Raw genomic sequence first — 13,884 nt, 5'->3', positions numbered from 1 at the left:
TGACTTTCGGATACGGCACGAACATGAGATCAACGTCAAATGAGCCACCGATAAGGCCCCAACATCCCACGCTGCGGGTCAATTAAGTGGTGTGATGACCCGCCGCTGGTGGCCGAAACCACGATACGTTGTGAGAACCACGCGATGTGGTTCATTGTTTGCAACGATTCCCCGTCACTGAGGCTAATAACGGATCCGCCGCCCTATCTGTATCCACAATTTCCATTACTATATAATGCCCTTAGAATTACTTTCGACTTGTGAGTTTCCTTCTGGCCATTCAGAGTTACAAAGCAAAAGATTCGTCAAAATGCAGCTTCCCACTTACCAAGTAAACACACCACTCGACCCTTCGTTCGACAATGATATGAGGGATACCCACCTAATCTACGACTACGACGCACGAGACGCCCAAGGAAATCCGGAGAAATGGCGGTACGAAATTTGGTTCTTCTCCCATGACCGAGTCGTCTACGCTATTCACGGTGGTCCTATGGCCGGCCGCATCAACTACCAAACTGCTGGGTACCAATGCGTGCGTCCAGGAGAGTTATGGCAAATCAGTTGGCTAGAAGAAACGGGAACTGTGGTGTCGCTTGTCTACGACATAACCAAGGGCACTATCAGCGGACTCCTGAGCTTTTCGAAGGGGCATTGGGAAAACCCTGTGGAAGCTCATGGTGACAAGAGAAACCCAGAAGATTTTGACCGGTGGAGGACTCTAGCGACATACGGAAAACAAACCGACCGATTCATGTTAGTGGAGCAGGCGCAGATTCTTGAAAATTTTAAAGGGAAGGGAGACTTGATGCCAATTGAACCCGACGCTGTCACATTGTAGACATTTTGTCGTGGTTATTCATGTACCTTCATGTAAATATATCCGGCAGTACACTTAACCTAAATATTACTACAGCTGCAATATAAATGGGGAGTTGGTTCACAGTTAAATTCATCATTTCGTATTTTTTGATAGTCATTCATCATGACTCTAGGCTACTACTTGGCCGATTTTCAGGCCTTTTCTCCTGACCAAGCCTTTACAATATCTGCGAGTGTCTCATTGCTTCCCACGTTTCCAGGGAAGACCACATATGGCACCCCCCGATGACGGCTCGTTTCCTCATCGCACTTCCAGAGCGGCACTCCTGGGGCAGCCTGGCCGACTACTCTTGCTCGCTTCATTTTTAAACCCTTGGTTGCAGTATCAGACGACGTGATGCCTCCCTTGGCAATAATATATCGTGGTCGAACGCGGACCTCCTCCACAAGACGAACCAGGGCGTGGGCGACCTTTGAACCGATATTGAGCGAGCTGAGTGCATCGGGGCCTTTGATCAAGTCCCGCGATGTCATGACTAGAACATCATGACCCGCTGCTATTTTCTCAGACGCTTTGCTCGCAGCTGCTAATGTAACCGCCTCCGCTGCCTCTGCTGATGCGATAAGCCCAGCGACGTCTAGTTCGATCACAGAAAGCTGATCCCCTCGTTTCTCTCGCAGGGATTTCAACTGAGCCGTTGTTTTGGGTACATACGATCCAGCGACAATCAAGCCGCCCGGCTGCGGAGTAGCAACGGGTGATGATTGAATATCTTGAAGTGTAAGTGGCGGAATGCCAGTTATTCCCAGTCGCGACGAGACAAACGCCGCTCCGGTGCGGAAAAGATACCGTCTCCCCTCCTTTTCAGCCTTTAGCAGACCGGAAACGAAGACATGCATGTCTGATTCGGCAGCAGCATTGACAATAAAAACGGTCTTGGGCCCAGCGGACGCGGCAAGGAGCCTCTCTGCGACGCGCGTTGGCCCACCGAGTCGGATATCATCAAGAGTTACCGAGACGAATGAAGAGTCGTCGAACCGGGAGCCGCACTTTTCTTGGATATACTCTCTCAGATTGGAGTTCTTGTAACCGAATGTAGCATCCTGAGCAAATGGCGTTTGGCTTGCTGGCACCAAGACATCTCCCTCCTTGACATAGTGAACATCGTCGATGGTGTATCGTCCGCCCTGGAAGAAGAAGGGCGCAATAACCCAGCCATCAAACTGACCAAAGGCCTGCTCGGCAGCCTCGGGCTCCTCGGGAAGATGGCCACGTAATGTTGAATCGCCACGGAGAACAATTTCGACAGACTTTCCCGTTTTCTCTGCCGCCTTCTTCACATTCTCGCAGATCTCAAGAATGAGTTTCCGGGCCTCTGAGGATGGGAGAGCACGAGAATTTGTGAGGATGAAAAATCCTTTCGGGTCAAGACCAAACTCGGACTCCAGGGCCTGCGCGTCCCACGTCATCAAAACGTCAATGTCATGGCAAGTCTGTGTTCCAGTGGGATCATCGTCCAAAACGACTAGAACAGGTACTTCCCTGCTGTCGACAACGTTTTGGATTGAAGTAATGACGTCAGTAGAATATTCGGTTGGTAATGAATCGAGAGTTTGTTTTGCAGGAAGCGGTTCAGGCACTTTTTTGGCCGGGACGCCAACAGTGGTAGACGGCTCGTTGGTGGAAGTAGAACCCTCTTTATCTTTAGAGCCAGCCTGCTCGGCAACTGTAATACCCGTCATCGACTCATAGAAACGGACAACTCCGGCATCGGATTGGTGTGACAGGCCGCGCGCCGCGCCGGAGATATATAGGGTGTGAGCCGCAGCCGAAAGTGGTGCTGGGTAGAGGCAATTTCTGGCCTCGTCCAGCACGATTCCCAGATCCTTGACAAAGATGGCCAAGGCTGAGTGAGCTGTCCAGTCGGCATCAAGCATCTGGGGAACTCGGTTCTCAAACATCCAGCTCCAAGCGGCGGCACTTTTGAGGGTTTCGAAAAGCGACCGCGTGTCGAGGCCAAGACGGGCAGCGAATGCCATTGCCTCTGCTGCAACGGCGATGTGAACACCCGCGAGTAGCTGGTTGATGAGCTTGACTGAAGAAGCAGCACCGACGCCTCCTTGAACATGGCACAGGTTGCTGGCAACACCTGTGATTGCAAGTAGAGGACTTAGGGTTTTCGAGATCACAGCATCATCTCCCGAGCAGATTACCTGTGATGAGGTTAGTTTGAATACGACAGAATCCAGACGTTTCGATGATCACTGACCGTTAGAGTTCCATTTGCGGCTCTGGCGACTCCTCCGCTGACAGGAGCATCAATCAAGGATATTCCCTTCTCCAAACCTTCCAGCCGCTTCGCCAAGCTCTTAACATATGAAGGGGGGACGGTGGAGTTGAGAATCACAATTGCGCCTGGTAGTAGGGACTCGGCTCCCTTCCCAGACCCAAACAGCAGATCATCAACCTGCGCCGCGTTTTGAACCATAATGACGACAAGCTCCGCCCCGACTATTGCCTCGACAGGAGAGCTAGCCTTGGCCGCTTTGCCAGTGTTCGTCAGGAACTTGTCGATGGCGCGCTCGACGACATCATAACCGTGGACGGAGTACCCAGCCCGGAGCAGTGACGATGCAATACCTTGGCCCATGGCTCCTAGTCCGATCATGCCAATCTTGGAGATCTCTAGCGGGGTGCTACCTGGCGTCAAGTTTGTTTGCGGAGGTGCTCGGTTAGCGCTCATCTGAACGCCATTGGGATTTTCAGGAAGGAAAATTCGGACGAGGCCGGCGTCATCTTCCCTTCCGTAACCCTGGGAAGACCCAGAGATGTACAACTGCTCCGCTACTGACGCCAAAGGGACAGGGAATTGCAGACTGCGAGCTGTTGAAACTACAATTCCCTAGAAGATTGAGTTAGCCGGTGCAAATAAAACGTCAGGCAAGAGCATAATACCATATCCTTAACAAAAATATCCAGCGCCGAATAAGGCGTCCAGTCTCCGTCGAGCATGTGCGGTACGCGGTTCTCAAAGGCCCACGAGCTACCGGCAGCATTTGTGATGATTTTGTAGACTTCGCGGGTATCCAACCCAGCCTTTGTGGCGAGACCCATGGCCTCGGCAGCAGCGGCGATGTGGGTTCCCACAAGAAGCTGGTTGACCATCTTAACCTTGCTGGCTGCGCCGAGACCGCCAGGAATGATGTATAAATTTTGAGACATGTCGTGTAGTATCTCGTCAGCTTTAGCCAGAGCTTCAGCTGTTCCAGACGCGAAAATGGACAAGGTGCCATCCGCGGCGCGCTTTGTGCCCCCAGAGACGGGACAGTCGACTAGAAGGATATCTGACCTCCCGGCTTGGGTAAAGCGAGACTGAAGGGTCTCATGAAAAGTAGGGCTCACTGTTGAGCAGATGAGAATTGCCGCACCATTTGATAGCCCTATTTCTCGTCAGTCAACCGCCGCGAAAATGACCCATATGGGATGCCTTCTCACCTTGCAGGGCACCATCCTGCTCATTGAACAGAACGCTCTCAATTTGCTGTGCATTGGTCACCATGCAGACCAACAACTCGCTGTTCTCTGCAACATCCTTGGCGGATTTAGCATCACCGCCCCCCTGGCTCACAAATTTATGCACACTGGGCGGGTAGACATCGTAGCCTCGGACAAGGTAGCGGGACTTGGCCAAAAGATTGCCTGCCATACCAAGGCCCATGGCCCCGAGACCAATGAACCCGACCCGCGTTGCATCTCCAGTGTTAGATGCCATTGTGTCTTTGGGGGGGGGGATGAGAGGCGCTGTTGATGGGAGACCGGGTGAATCAAGTGGGTATTATAAGCCGGCTCTTTGGCATGGCACAAGTCAACGCTGGGAGGATGTACGACAAAAACAGCACATGGCTGATCCAGCCGTACATTAATATACCGGGCTTGATTCGAAAATGCTCACGCGGCGGAAACGCAGCGTCTGCTCCGGGGATCGATCCACCGCCATCACATCAAGTGGAGACGACGCGGGCAGATGACCGCGGTCTCGACTCTCAGAGTTGGCGCTAATGTGGTGTACAAAATAGGTATTGGCCGTCGTCTCCCCCGTCGCGGCCATCGTCCCGTTCTCTCCAGCTTCATCACCTCTCGGTCATCGTTCCGCCTCTCATTCTACTCCACTTCAACACCAAGGTCAAGATACGATTGTGCATACGGCGGGCTTCGTCCCATGAGACCATGAAGCGCACGCGGTTCGACAGCTCGGCAGATGGCGCCTCTCGCGAATCAGCTGGCCCTCTGCCCAAAATCTCCCGAAAGATTCGAGCCTGTGAGTGGGCCCTGTTGCCACGCTACGACGGCGGAGACGAGATTCAGATTGATACTGACCTGATGATCAATGTATAGGCCAAGAGTGTCAGGGCCGCAAGATCAAGTGTGATATTGAAAACGGCCAGAATCGGTGTGCCCGGTGCGCTCGCCTCGGCCTAGAATGCATCGTGAACAAGAGCCTGCAGACACTCCTAGAAGGCGAAAACGAATGGAAGGAGTCGATGGAACAGCAGGTCCGCAACCTTCAGGCGGCTCTGGCTGATGTTCAGAGGCGCTTGAACATGCCTCAAACTATCCCTCACCAACTCTCATTGGATCATGAAGGCACCCAGATGCCAGCACAGAACCCGGGATTGCCCACGCATCTTGCATCGCAGGTTAGCCCAGCTGGGACCTCGCCTTTACGACCATCCGATGTCACGGCCATGACGAGAGAAAACTCGCCGGAAGCAGCGATACACGAGGCTCAAGAACAGGCCATTGGCAACGCTCCAATGGCGAGTCTGTTTGAAGTTACCAAGCTCCGGAACATTCGAAGTGATCCTGGTGCTACGATCCACCCGAAGGAGACCCTGGCCCCAGAACCCGACTTCATCGCTCAGGGGAAAGTCAGCCTCAACGAAGCTGAAGCCCTCTTCTCCACTTTCTGTGGAACGCTCAATGCATACTTGTGGGGAGGAATCGCTCTGGTTCACAAGACGCTAGCTGAGACACGCAACTCGTCGACACTTCTGACCGCAGCCATTCTTGCGGTGACGGCGTTGCATGCACAGGATGGAGGCCTGGCCTTTGACAAGTGCTATCCCATTTTCCTCGAGCTGACCAGCCAGTCGGTGTTCAAACGCTACCACTCGCTGGACGATATTCGCGGTCTCTGTCTCGGGGCGTTCTGGCTCTCTGATGTAAGCTGGAAGCTCTCGGGTCTAGCCGTTCGCATCGCAACCGAGCTCAAGCTCCACAAGTTCTGTGCCAAGGCTCTCCAAGGGACATCTCCTGAGCATGTTGAAAAAGCTAGGCTCTGGTACTTCCTATACGTTTGTGATCACCACTTCAGCATCGCATATGGACGACCGCCCGTCATCCACGATGATGTCACAATAACGAGCCATGAGACCTTGCTACAACTTCCCGGTATCACACAGGCGGACTTCCGTTTGCACAGCCAGGTTGGGGTGTTTATCATTCTCAGTCGTGTGTTCCACACCTTCGGCTCAGACCGGTCGAGACTTGTGGCCAACGACGAGTTTGCGGCGCTTCGGCGATACGACGTAGACCTCGGTCATTGGAGGGATCATTGGGAAAGTCGACTAGGTAAGCCGGGATTGATGCGTGTATTCCTAAAGCATGGGTTGATTTAAGTCGGCGGGTTCATGAGAGCTAACAAGCATGTGAATCCAGACCCTGATCATCACATCTCGAATTACCCAGCTAAAGGTGTGGTTCTCCATTACCATTTTGCACGACTACAACTATTCTCCATTTGCCTCCGCGGCCTGAGCCCCTCATCTCAGTATCTGGTATCATCTGAGCGAAGGACTTTTGTTAATTTGGCAATACAAAGCGCCTGTTCAGCTTTGGAGCTAATCCTCGATGACCCCGACATGCGACGGTCGGTAATTGGGGTGCCACTATACCTGCTAACCACCATTTCATATGCATCCATGTTCCTTATGAAGGTGCAGCTGCACTGGAAGCAAGCCAACTTTGCTCTACGCGGCGAAGAAGTGATTCTTCTGATGGAAAGAACTGTCGTGTTGCTAGATGAAACGCGTCAATGTGTCCGTCACGTTGCCCACTACATCGGGCGAGGACTCAACAACATGCTGCAGAAATTAAAGGAACGCGAGATGCAAGATGAACAAGCGACTCCGTCTAGCAACCCGGCGGCACCGATCGCTTGGACGGAGACGCCGAGGGACGGGTGGCAAAGTACTGATTGGAGTGGCTGGGTGTTTGACGGCGACATGATGGGACAGTTTGATGGAATTGACCATAATCCACTAAACATGCTAGACCTCCTTCATTCGCAGTTGCCAGAATAGGGCGCGAGCTTTGATCTAACGACTGCACTGACGATCAGTGATCAACACATGACGGTCCAGATCAGCCACGATTGAAGCAAGCTTTCGCAATGCGGGACACGACAAGGGACGAGGTAGCACGCAAATGAGGAGGCGTTGATGCACGATAACATGTAAAAAATCAACCGAGCAATACCGAACAGCGTCCCATTATACTCCCCGCCCCATGACTTGGGTGACATGAGAATGTCGGGTATAGCGACTGACTCGTCCAGCCCCGGTCGACTCATGCATCCTCAAGGGTCGCGGGTTGAATGCCGCGACTTGGTGGTATTCTAGATCATTTCTTCCCCCAATCGGCGCGAAGACCGCTACGGAGCTGCATCACGGCTTTGCTCCGCAATGGTTCTTTTGCCCCGCCACCCATCCCCGTGGGGAAATGGCCACCAGTGCCGTCCCAGGTTTCCGACAGATTGCCAACTCCTTGTTTCGACGTTTATATACCATGCGATTGCCGTGGCATTTTTGTTCTCCTCAACCCATCCAGTCTCTCTACAGCATCGCCTGAGAAAGACCAATCACCCTACTTGGAGAACACAGACTTGCCGCCGTCCATCACCACCATGGATCACGACAGAAAGGAGTCTGTGGAGATGAAGGAAGACCCCAATGGCGAGGTCACGCAGCAGGACCGTGAATTGGCCGAGGCTCTTCGCAATTACGTCCCAGGCACTGTCGAAGAAAAGAAGCTCGTCAGAAAGATTGACTTCTTCCTCATGCCCATCCTTTGGCTCATGTACATCCTGAACTACATTGACAGGACCAACATCGTAAGTGCCAAGCCGGGTGCACCACGCGGCGAGAGGACTGCGTTTGAACTAACACATCGCGACAGGGCAATGCCAAGATTGCGGGTATGCAAAAGGATCTCAAGCTGACTGATGACGATTACGCCTGGGTGCTTTCCATCTTTTTCTTCGGGTACCTCATCTGCGAAGTCCCGTCCAACATGATTCTCTCCCGAAGCCGACCGTCCATCTTCCTCCCCGGCATCATGCTCGTCTGGGGCGCTCTGAGCGCCTTAATGGCAATCTCCAAGACCTATGCTGCCCTGCTCGGATTCCGATTCATCCTAGGATGCATTGAAGCAGGATTCTTCCCTGGTGTTTTGTATCTCTTGAGTTGCTGGTACACCAAAGCCGAATTGGGTGCGTGTCTTGAAAAGAATATATTAAATTAACACAGCGCTGATATTGAGATCTAGGCAAGCGATTTGCCATCTTCTACACCGCCGCCGTCCTCTCCGGCGCCTTCGGTGGTCTTCTTGCCGGCGCCATTACTTCCAACCTTCACGATGCGCACGGCATCGCGGGGTGGCGATGGCTCTTCATTGTCGAAGGTGTTGCGACTGTCGGAGTGGCGATCTGCGCCTTCTTCATTCTGCTGGACTATCCCGAGACATCGACACGCCTCAACGAGTCTGAGCGGCAGTTGGCCAAGCTGCGAATCATCCAAGACGGAATCGCCGAATCCGGTGGTGCTACGCGTCGGCTGACCCACTGGGAGGCCTTTGTCGCAGCCGTGTCTGATCCCCGGACTTACTTGTTCCTGGTTCTGTTCATGCTCGACGTCGGTGCAGGTACCATTTCCTACTTCATCCCCACCATTACCGTGTCTCTGGGCTACGAAACCACCAAGGCCCAATACATGACTGTCCCCATCTACGCCGTCGCCGCGGTATGCCTCAACATCGTCGCCTGGTCGTCTGACCGTGCTGGCGAGCGACGCTGGCACATTGCCGGGGCGCTGGGAGTTGGCTTCGCCTGCAGTGTTGTGTGCGCCGCGGTTCACACGGCGGTGGTGCGCTATGTCATGATCTGCTTTGTTGCAGCTGGCATCTGGACCGCCCTGCCACTTATCATGACCTGGACGAGCGGCGTCATCAGTTTGCCGGCGGAGAAGCGCGCCGTCGTGCTGGCCTTGGTCAACGCATTCGGCAACTTCTCCAGCGTGTATGGAAGCCGAATTTGGAAGAGCAGTGATGCGCCTGGGTATCCGATAGGGTTCGGAGTCACGGCCGGTTTTCTGGGATCTGCCATGATCTTGGCCGCCCTGATTCCTGTTGTGTGCCGGCTGGTAGACTGGAAGGGAACCAAGGCTGAGAGGGAGCTAGCACAAGCGAGGGAGGTGCAGGAAGAATGAGCTTGAAAGGATGCAAGGCAAACAATATCAGGCATTCCTCCATCAGCCTCAACGCCCTCGACATGATGTATTCCACTCCAGAGTCATCATCGGGGTAATTTGTAAAGCAATCAATTATTTTTGGCGAAGGCTATAATCCACATAAATCTGATTTCAAGCAAAATCGCTCGTGAAAAAGACCATAATAAAGTCCTACACATGCATCAGCTTCCCTCCAGAGTCTGATCTGTCCTAAATACGTATAAAATACTACCGTCTCTGTGGTTTCCAAAATACCTTGGTGGCAAAACAGTACGTCATTTGCTACAAGATAAATCTTGAAACAATTACGGCTATTTAGTTTCGCGAAAAATACGCCCCTCCCAAGGTATACGTTCTATTCCACTAGAATCCATGCATCCCCTGCTGGGGCTTGCGTTGAATCGTATCGTGTTCAATGGAGGACATCAGAGTACGCGTCGATAGTAGCACCTTTAAGCAAGCTGACATCGCTCTCTTCCTGTGGGAGCTCGATTTCGATGGCCTGGATGAGTTCCGCCTGCTCAGTATTTCTCAGCGCATTGTTGTAGAGAAAATCCGCCAGATGATTAACAATTCCGGGTGTGGCCTCGAGCTTCGCCTCGATTTCCAAACCCTGCTCATCAACCGCCTTGCTGATGTTGAAAGCAGCTAGTGTCTACGCGACGGTCAGGAAAATGGTAGAATCTGAGGAATAGCGTCCAGGGAATATTCTGCGCCCGAAGACAAATGCCACATTCATAGGGTCGAGCTCGTTGCGAGGCTCCAGGTACCGCTCGGGGCTGAAAGGGCTTGGGTTGATGTACACCTCGGGATCATACAAAAACCACCATACAGCCGGAACCAAAACTGCCCCTTTCGGGATCAGATGGTCCTTATAAACCAGGTCTGCATCCGCCAAATGTGGCATACCGAACGGTGGGATGGGTGACCAACGATGAATTTCTTTGACCACACTCTCGATGTATGGCAGGTTGCCTCTGTCCAGAAATCCAGGAAGCCTTTCGTTGCCGGTCACGCAATCCATTTCCTCCTGCGCCTTACGCTGAACCTCCGGGGTCATTATCATGGCCAAGATGAAGTTGGTGAGCCTCGGAACTACAGTATCAGCGGCGGCAGCACCGTACAACGTGGCGGCTATACCCTTGATAGCGTGCTCGTCGTCGCGACTCAGATTCGACTCCGCAGGGTCTCCATTGCTGCTCTTTTGAACCACCCGTGTTTAAAACAGCACGTCCCCGCATTGTTAAGTATATTCCTGCGATTACTTTCTACATCCGCATCCTTGATTCCAGGGTAAGACGACACTACACCACCACAGATGTGCTGACATAAACGCGCTATCCCTTTGGGTTTTACAGCGGCCTGCTAGCGCATGTTCTGCGCCACTGGACGCTAGTTCACGGATGCCGACTTCCCGCGTCGGTACTTCACGGTACACACAAAGTACAGCCCGCAAGGATGGAAAGGTTCATTCCATGTTCAGTCTGGCTCATCAGGGGATCCCTCGGTGAGTATTAAGCTCTCAAACTGCAGGTAGCTTACAGTATCTCTCGAGTCTACTGTGCAGCGTCTACCAATCCCTCTCTACTCCGTACCAAACCAGCCAACGAAACGTACACCCATTATCTTAAAAGTGGGACAGGTTTGCGTCTTACATCTCGGAAGTTCGCTGAAGCGGCAGAACGGGTAAGCCGACCAATTACAATCGCCTCTCCATGTCGTCACGGGATCTCACCGCTACCGGGCGGCATCGGAGTATTTAACGTAGTCCACGCAATCCACGTAAACCTCACCTTTCGAGGTCTGCCACCAGTGGTTTTATTCGTAGTACGAACGAGCACAGTGAACTCTCCGACGCTATGAATAAAACGTCCCGAACGGACGAGCCCCTTGAGGGCGACGACGGCTACAACCAGAGTCCGAACCCGCTCTCCAACGACCTGACCACCAATGAGGACTTCAATGGAATCGCCAATAGTAGGGCCTTGGGGGATCAAGACTCCCAATCGTTGCAGGGCACAGCGTTGGCCGCTTTACAAGACACCGGAGCACGCAACACCACGTCTAAAAATGACTCCACGATCACCCACCAGCTGGCTTATGGGACAATTGACCATGGCCAGCCCCCCGAGGGCGTTTTGCAAGTCCCTGCAATCGCCCAACCCCCGCTTCACTCGCCTACCTCGGCGGGTGGTGATGGTGATGCCGACCATCTCACACCGTTCCAGCGACTCAAAAAGAACGTCCTCACTTTCTGCTCCTTCATCGGGCCGGGCTTTATGATTTCGGTTGCCTACAGTATGTCGTCCTCCCTCTCGCGATTTCACGCCGCAGCGTACATTGACGCACCCACCCAAAGTCGATCCTGGCAATTACTCGACAGACATTGCTGCTGGAGCTTCGTACCGCTTTCGCCTCCTGTTCATTGTCCTCCTCTCCAACTTGTTCGCCATCTTTCTCCAGAGTCTGGCTATTAAGCTTGGCACCGTCAGCGGGCTCAATCTTGCAGAAGCCTGTCGCGCATTTCTCCCGCGATGGCTCAACTACATTTTGTACGTCTTTGCGGAGGCTGCAATCATTGCTACGGACATAGCTGAGGTACCTTACATTGCCTTTTGTATATCTACATATGTCCAAACGTGACTAACTGGCCAGGTGATTGGTTTTGCTATCGCATTAAACCTGTTGATCCCTAAGATTCCATTGGTCGCTGGATGTGCCATTTCAATCATCGATGTTATGGTAATCCTCATCTTCTACCAGCCAGAAGGGTCCATGAGAGCCCTCCGATTCTTCGAGATTTTTATCATTTGCTTGGTCATGGGTGTAGTCGTGTGCTTCTGCATCCAAATGTCCCTGATCCGCGACACGACGGCGGGAGAAGTCTTCAAGGGATATCTGCCATCAAAGTCCCTGGTCGAGAAGGAAGCGTAAGTGGGCGATGCTCCTCTTTCTTGAGCGGTCTGCTAACGATAACAGCATCTACCAAGCCTGCGGCATTCTTGGCGCAACAGTTATGCCGCACAGCTTATACCTGGGATCAGGTATTGTCCAACCCCGGCTGCGGGAGTTTGACGAGCAGCGTAGCCTTTTGCCTCGTGAGCTTGCATCGGGGTCCTCGTCCGCCGACGACGGCATCGACAAGGGCTACTACGTGCCGTCCTTGGGCGCAATCCAATACTCACTCAAGGTCTCGATTTTCGAGGTGGCAATCTCTCTGTTCACGTTTGCGCTCTTCGTCAACTCTGCCATCCTTATCGTCGCCGGTGCATCGTTGTACAACAACCCCGAAGCCCTTGACGCGGACATCTTCGGCATCCACGATCTGCTCTCCGCCTCCATTTCGCCTGCAGCTGGTACTATTTTTGCCTTGGCCTTGTTGCTCTCGGGAGTCTCGGCGGGTATCGTCTGCACCATTGCGGGACAGATGGTTAGCGAGGGCGCGTTGAATTGGAACATCCGCCCTTGGCTCCGCCGTCTGGTGACTCGAAGCATCAGTATCACCCCGAGCATTATCATTGCCGGGGCAGTAGGACGCCCAGGACTCAACGCCGCGCTCAATGGGTCACAAGTTGCCCTGAGTATCGTCCTGCCTTTTGTTACAGCACCGCTGATCTACTTTACCTGCCGTAACAAGTACATGACAGCTCAGCCTGGCAGAGCGCGGTGGCTGCTGGTCGGTAAGAACGACGACAACGAAGAGGCCGATGTGATCAGACGCACCGACCTCCCATTTTCGACTACGAGTGGGGGTATTAAGATGGCCAATTCATGGTACACGACGATTTTCGCAATTCTGGTGTGGCTATTCATCGCAGTTATGAATGTGGCTAATCTGGCATTTCTGGGGAAGGATTAGTGGGACTGGCGTCGAAGGTGCTCGGTGAGGAGCAGCTACGACCTTTGCTGATGTTTTGATTTCATGTTTCGTTTCGCGTTGTTGATTTTTTTTCTCCTGGATGTCCAATCGTCCTGTAACATTCCTCGGCTGCAGCTGGCTTGTTTGTTACTTGACAAGTAATCTATGTAGGCGGGCGGCGATGTTGGGCTCCAGATTTGATTTACAGGCAAAGAGAAGACGGAGAATGTTCAACACAAGAGTTACAAGGTAGCTTCAACAGCCCTTAGATAAAACCTTTAGCATACATTAGAAAGACTGTCCGCTCATTCGTCATGTATAATTCCGTCGCTTGAGGGGTTGAGATTTAGGAGTGGACGTATGTGGATAGGCAAAAACATACCCCAGCATCACCTCCCCAACAAAACAAACATGTCGAGACCAATTGCCAACACCAACCCGTGTGCTGAAGTGTGTGAGGGTTTCGGCTTCAACAAAATACTACGAGATGGAGGACCAATAGAAGTTCGATGAGCGTAAGAATGATGCGAATGGTTACCAGCGCAAATCTTAAGCTTATTAATCACTGTTACACTAGTATAGCTCTTTCTATTATACTTGAACTAAAATACTACGCTATCTCGAGGTCCTAAATAACA

At 52.6% G+C, this 13,884-nt stretch overlaps 6 protein-coding genes across 6 annotated transcripts; 4 read left to right on the top strand and 2 right to left on the bottom strand.

The window, feature by feature from the left end:
- The first annotated feature begins 489 nt into the window (after positions 1-489).
- Positions 490-945, top strand: BGZ61DRAFT_441684 (Calycin-like protein). Its single transcript, XM_046244620.1, has one exon. It carries the CDS (start codon positions 494-496, stop codon positions 839-841), a length of 348 nt encoding a protein of 115 aa, XP_046111005.1. The 5' UTR covers positions 490-493; the 3' UTR covers positions 842-945.
- Positions 946-995: 50 nt separating this feature from the next.
- BGZ61DRAFT_380857 (uncharacterized protein) lies at positions 996-4,574 on the bottom strand. The gene is made up of 4 exons (XM_046242630.1): positions 4,319-4,574; positions 3,779-4,263; positions 3,093-3,725; positions 996-3,036 (listed from the first exon to the last, which is right to left on the bottom strand). Exons 1-4 carry the CDS (start codon positions 4,539-4,541, stop codon positions 1,015-1,017), a joined length of 3,363 nt encoding a protein of 1,120 aa, XP_046111004.1. The 5' UTR covers positions 4,542-4,574; the 3' UTR covers positions 996-1,014.
- A 476-nt stretch (positions 4,575-5,050) lies between these two features.
- On the top strand, positions 5,051-7,185 carry BGZ61DRAFT_340924 (uncharacterized protein; the record flags this gene model as incomplete). The annotated part of the gene is made up of 3 exons (XM_046239358.1): positions 5,051-5,141; positions 5,219-6,454; positions 6,542-7,185. The coding sequence occupies 3 exons, from the start codon at positions 5,051-5,053 to the stop codon at positions 7,183-7,185; spliced, it is 1,971 nt and encodes a 656-aa protein (XP_046111003.1).
- Positions 7,186-7,787: 602 nt separating this feature from the next.
- On the top strand, positions 7,788-9,366 carry BGZ61DRAFT_472562 (phthalate transporter; the record flags this gene model as incomplete). The annotated part of the gene is made up of 3 exons (XM_046248355.1): positions 7,788-7,994; positions 8,060-8,372; positions 8,429-9,366. 3 exons carry the CDS (start codon positions 7,788-7,790, stop codon positions 9,364-9,366), a joined length of 1,458 nt encoding a protein of 485 aa, XP_046111002.1.
- A 433-nt stretch (positions 9,367-9,799) lies between these two features.
- On the bottom strand, positions 9,800-10,447 carry BGZ61DRAFT_527186 (cytochrome P450; the record flags this gene model as incomplete). Its single annotated transcript, XM_046253076.1, has 2 exons — positions 9,800-10,042; positions 10,121-10,447. The coding sequence occupies 2 exons, from the start codon at positions 10,445-10,447 to the stop codon at positions 9,800-9,802; spliced, it is 570 nt and encodes a 189-aa protein (XP_046111001.1).
- A 722-nt stretch (positions 10,448-11,169) lies between these two features.
- BGZ61DRAFT_92025 (natural resistance-associated macrophage protein-domain-containing protein) lies at positions 11,170-13,441 on the top strand. The gene is made up of 4 exons (XM_046257225.1): positions 11,170-11,685; positions 11,747-11,985; positions 12,043-12,317; positions 12,367-13,441. The coding sequence occupies exons 1-4, from the start codon at positions 11,247-11,249 to the stop codon at positions 13,244-13,246; spliced, it is 1,833 nt and encodes a 610-aa protein (XP_046111000.1). The 5' UTR covers positions 11,170-11,246; the 3' UTR covers positions 13,247-13,441.
- The last annotated feature ends 443 nt before the right edge of the window (positions 13,442-13,884 follow it).

This window comes from Ilyonectria robusta (assembly GCF_021365365.1).
Source record: "Ilyonectria robusta strain PMI_751 chromosome Unknown BGZ61scaffold_2, whole genome shotgun sequence".
In the NCBI taxonomy this organism is placed as follows: Eukaryota; Fungi; Ascomycota; class Sordariomycetes; order Hypocreales; family Nectriaceae; genus Ilyonectria; species Ilyonectria robusta.
Note: the sequence above shows the minus strand (reverse complement) of the source record. Positions and strands in the feature narration are given on the sequence as shown.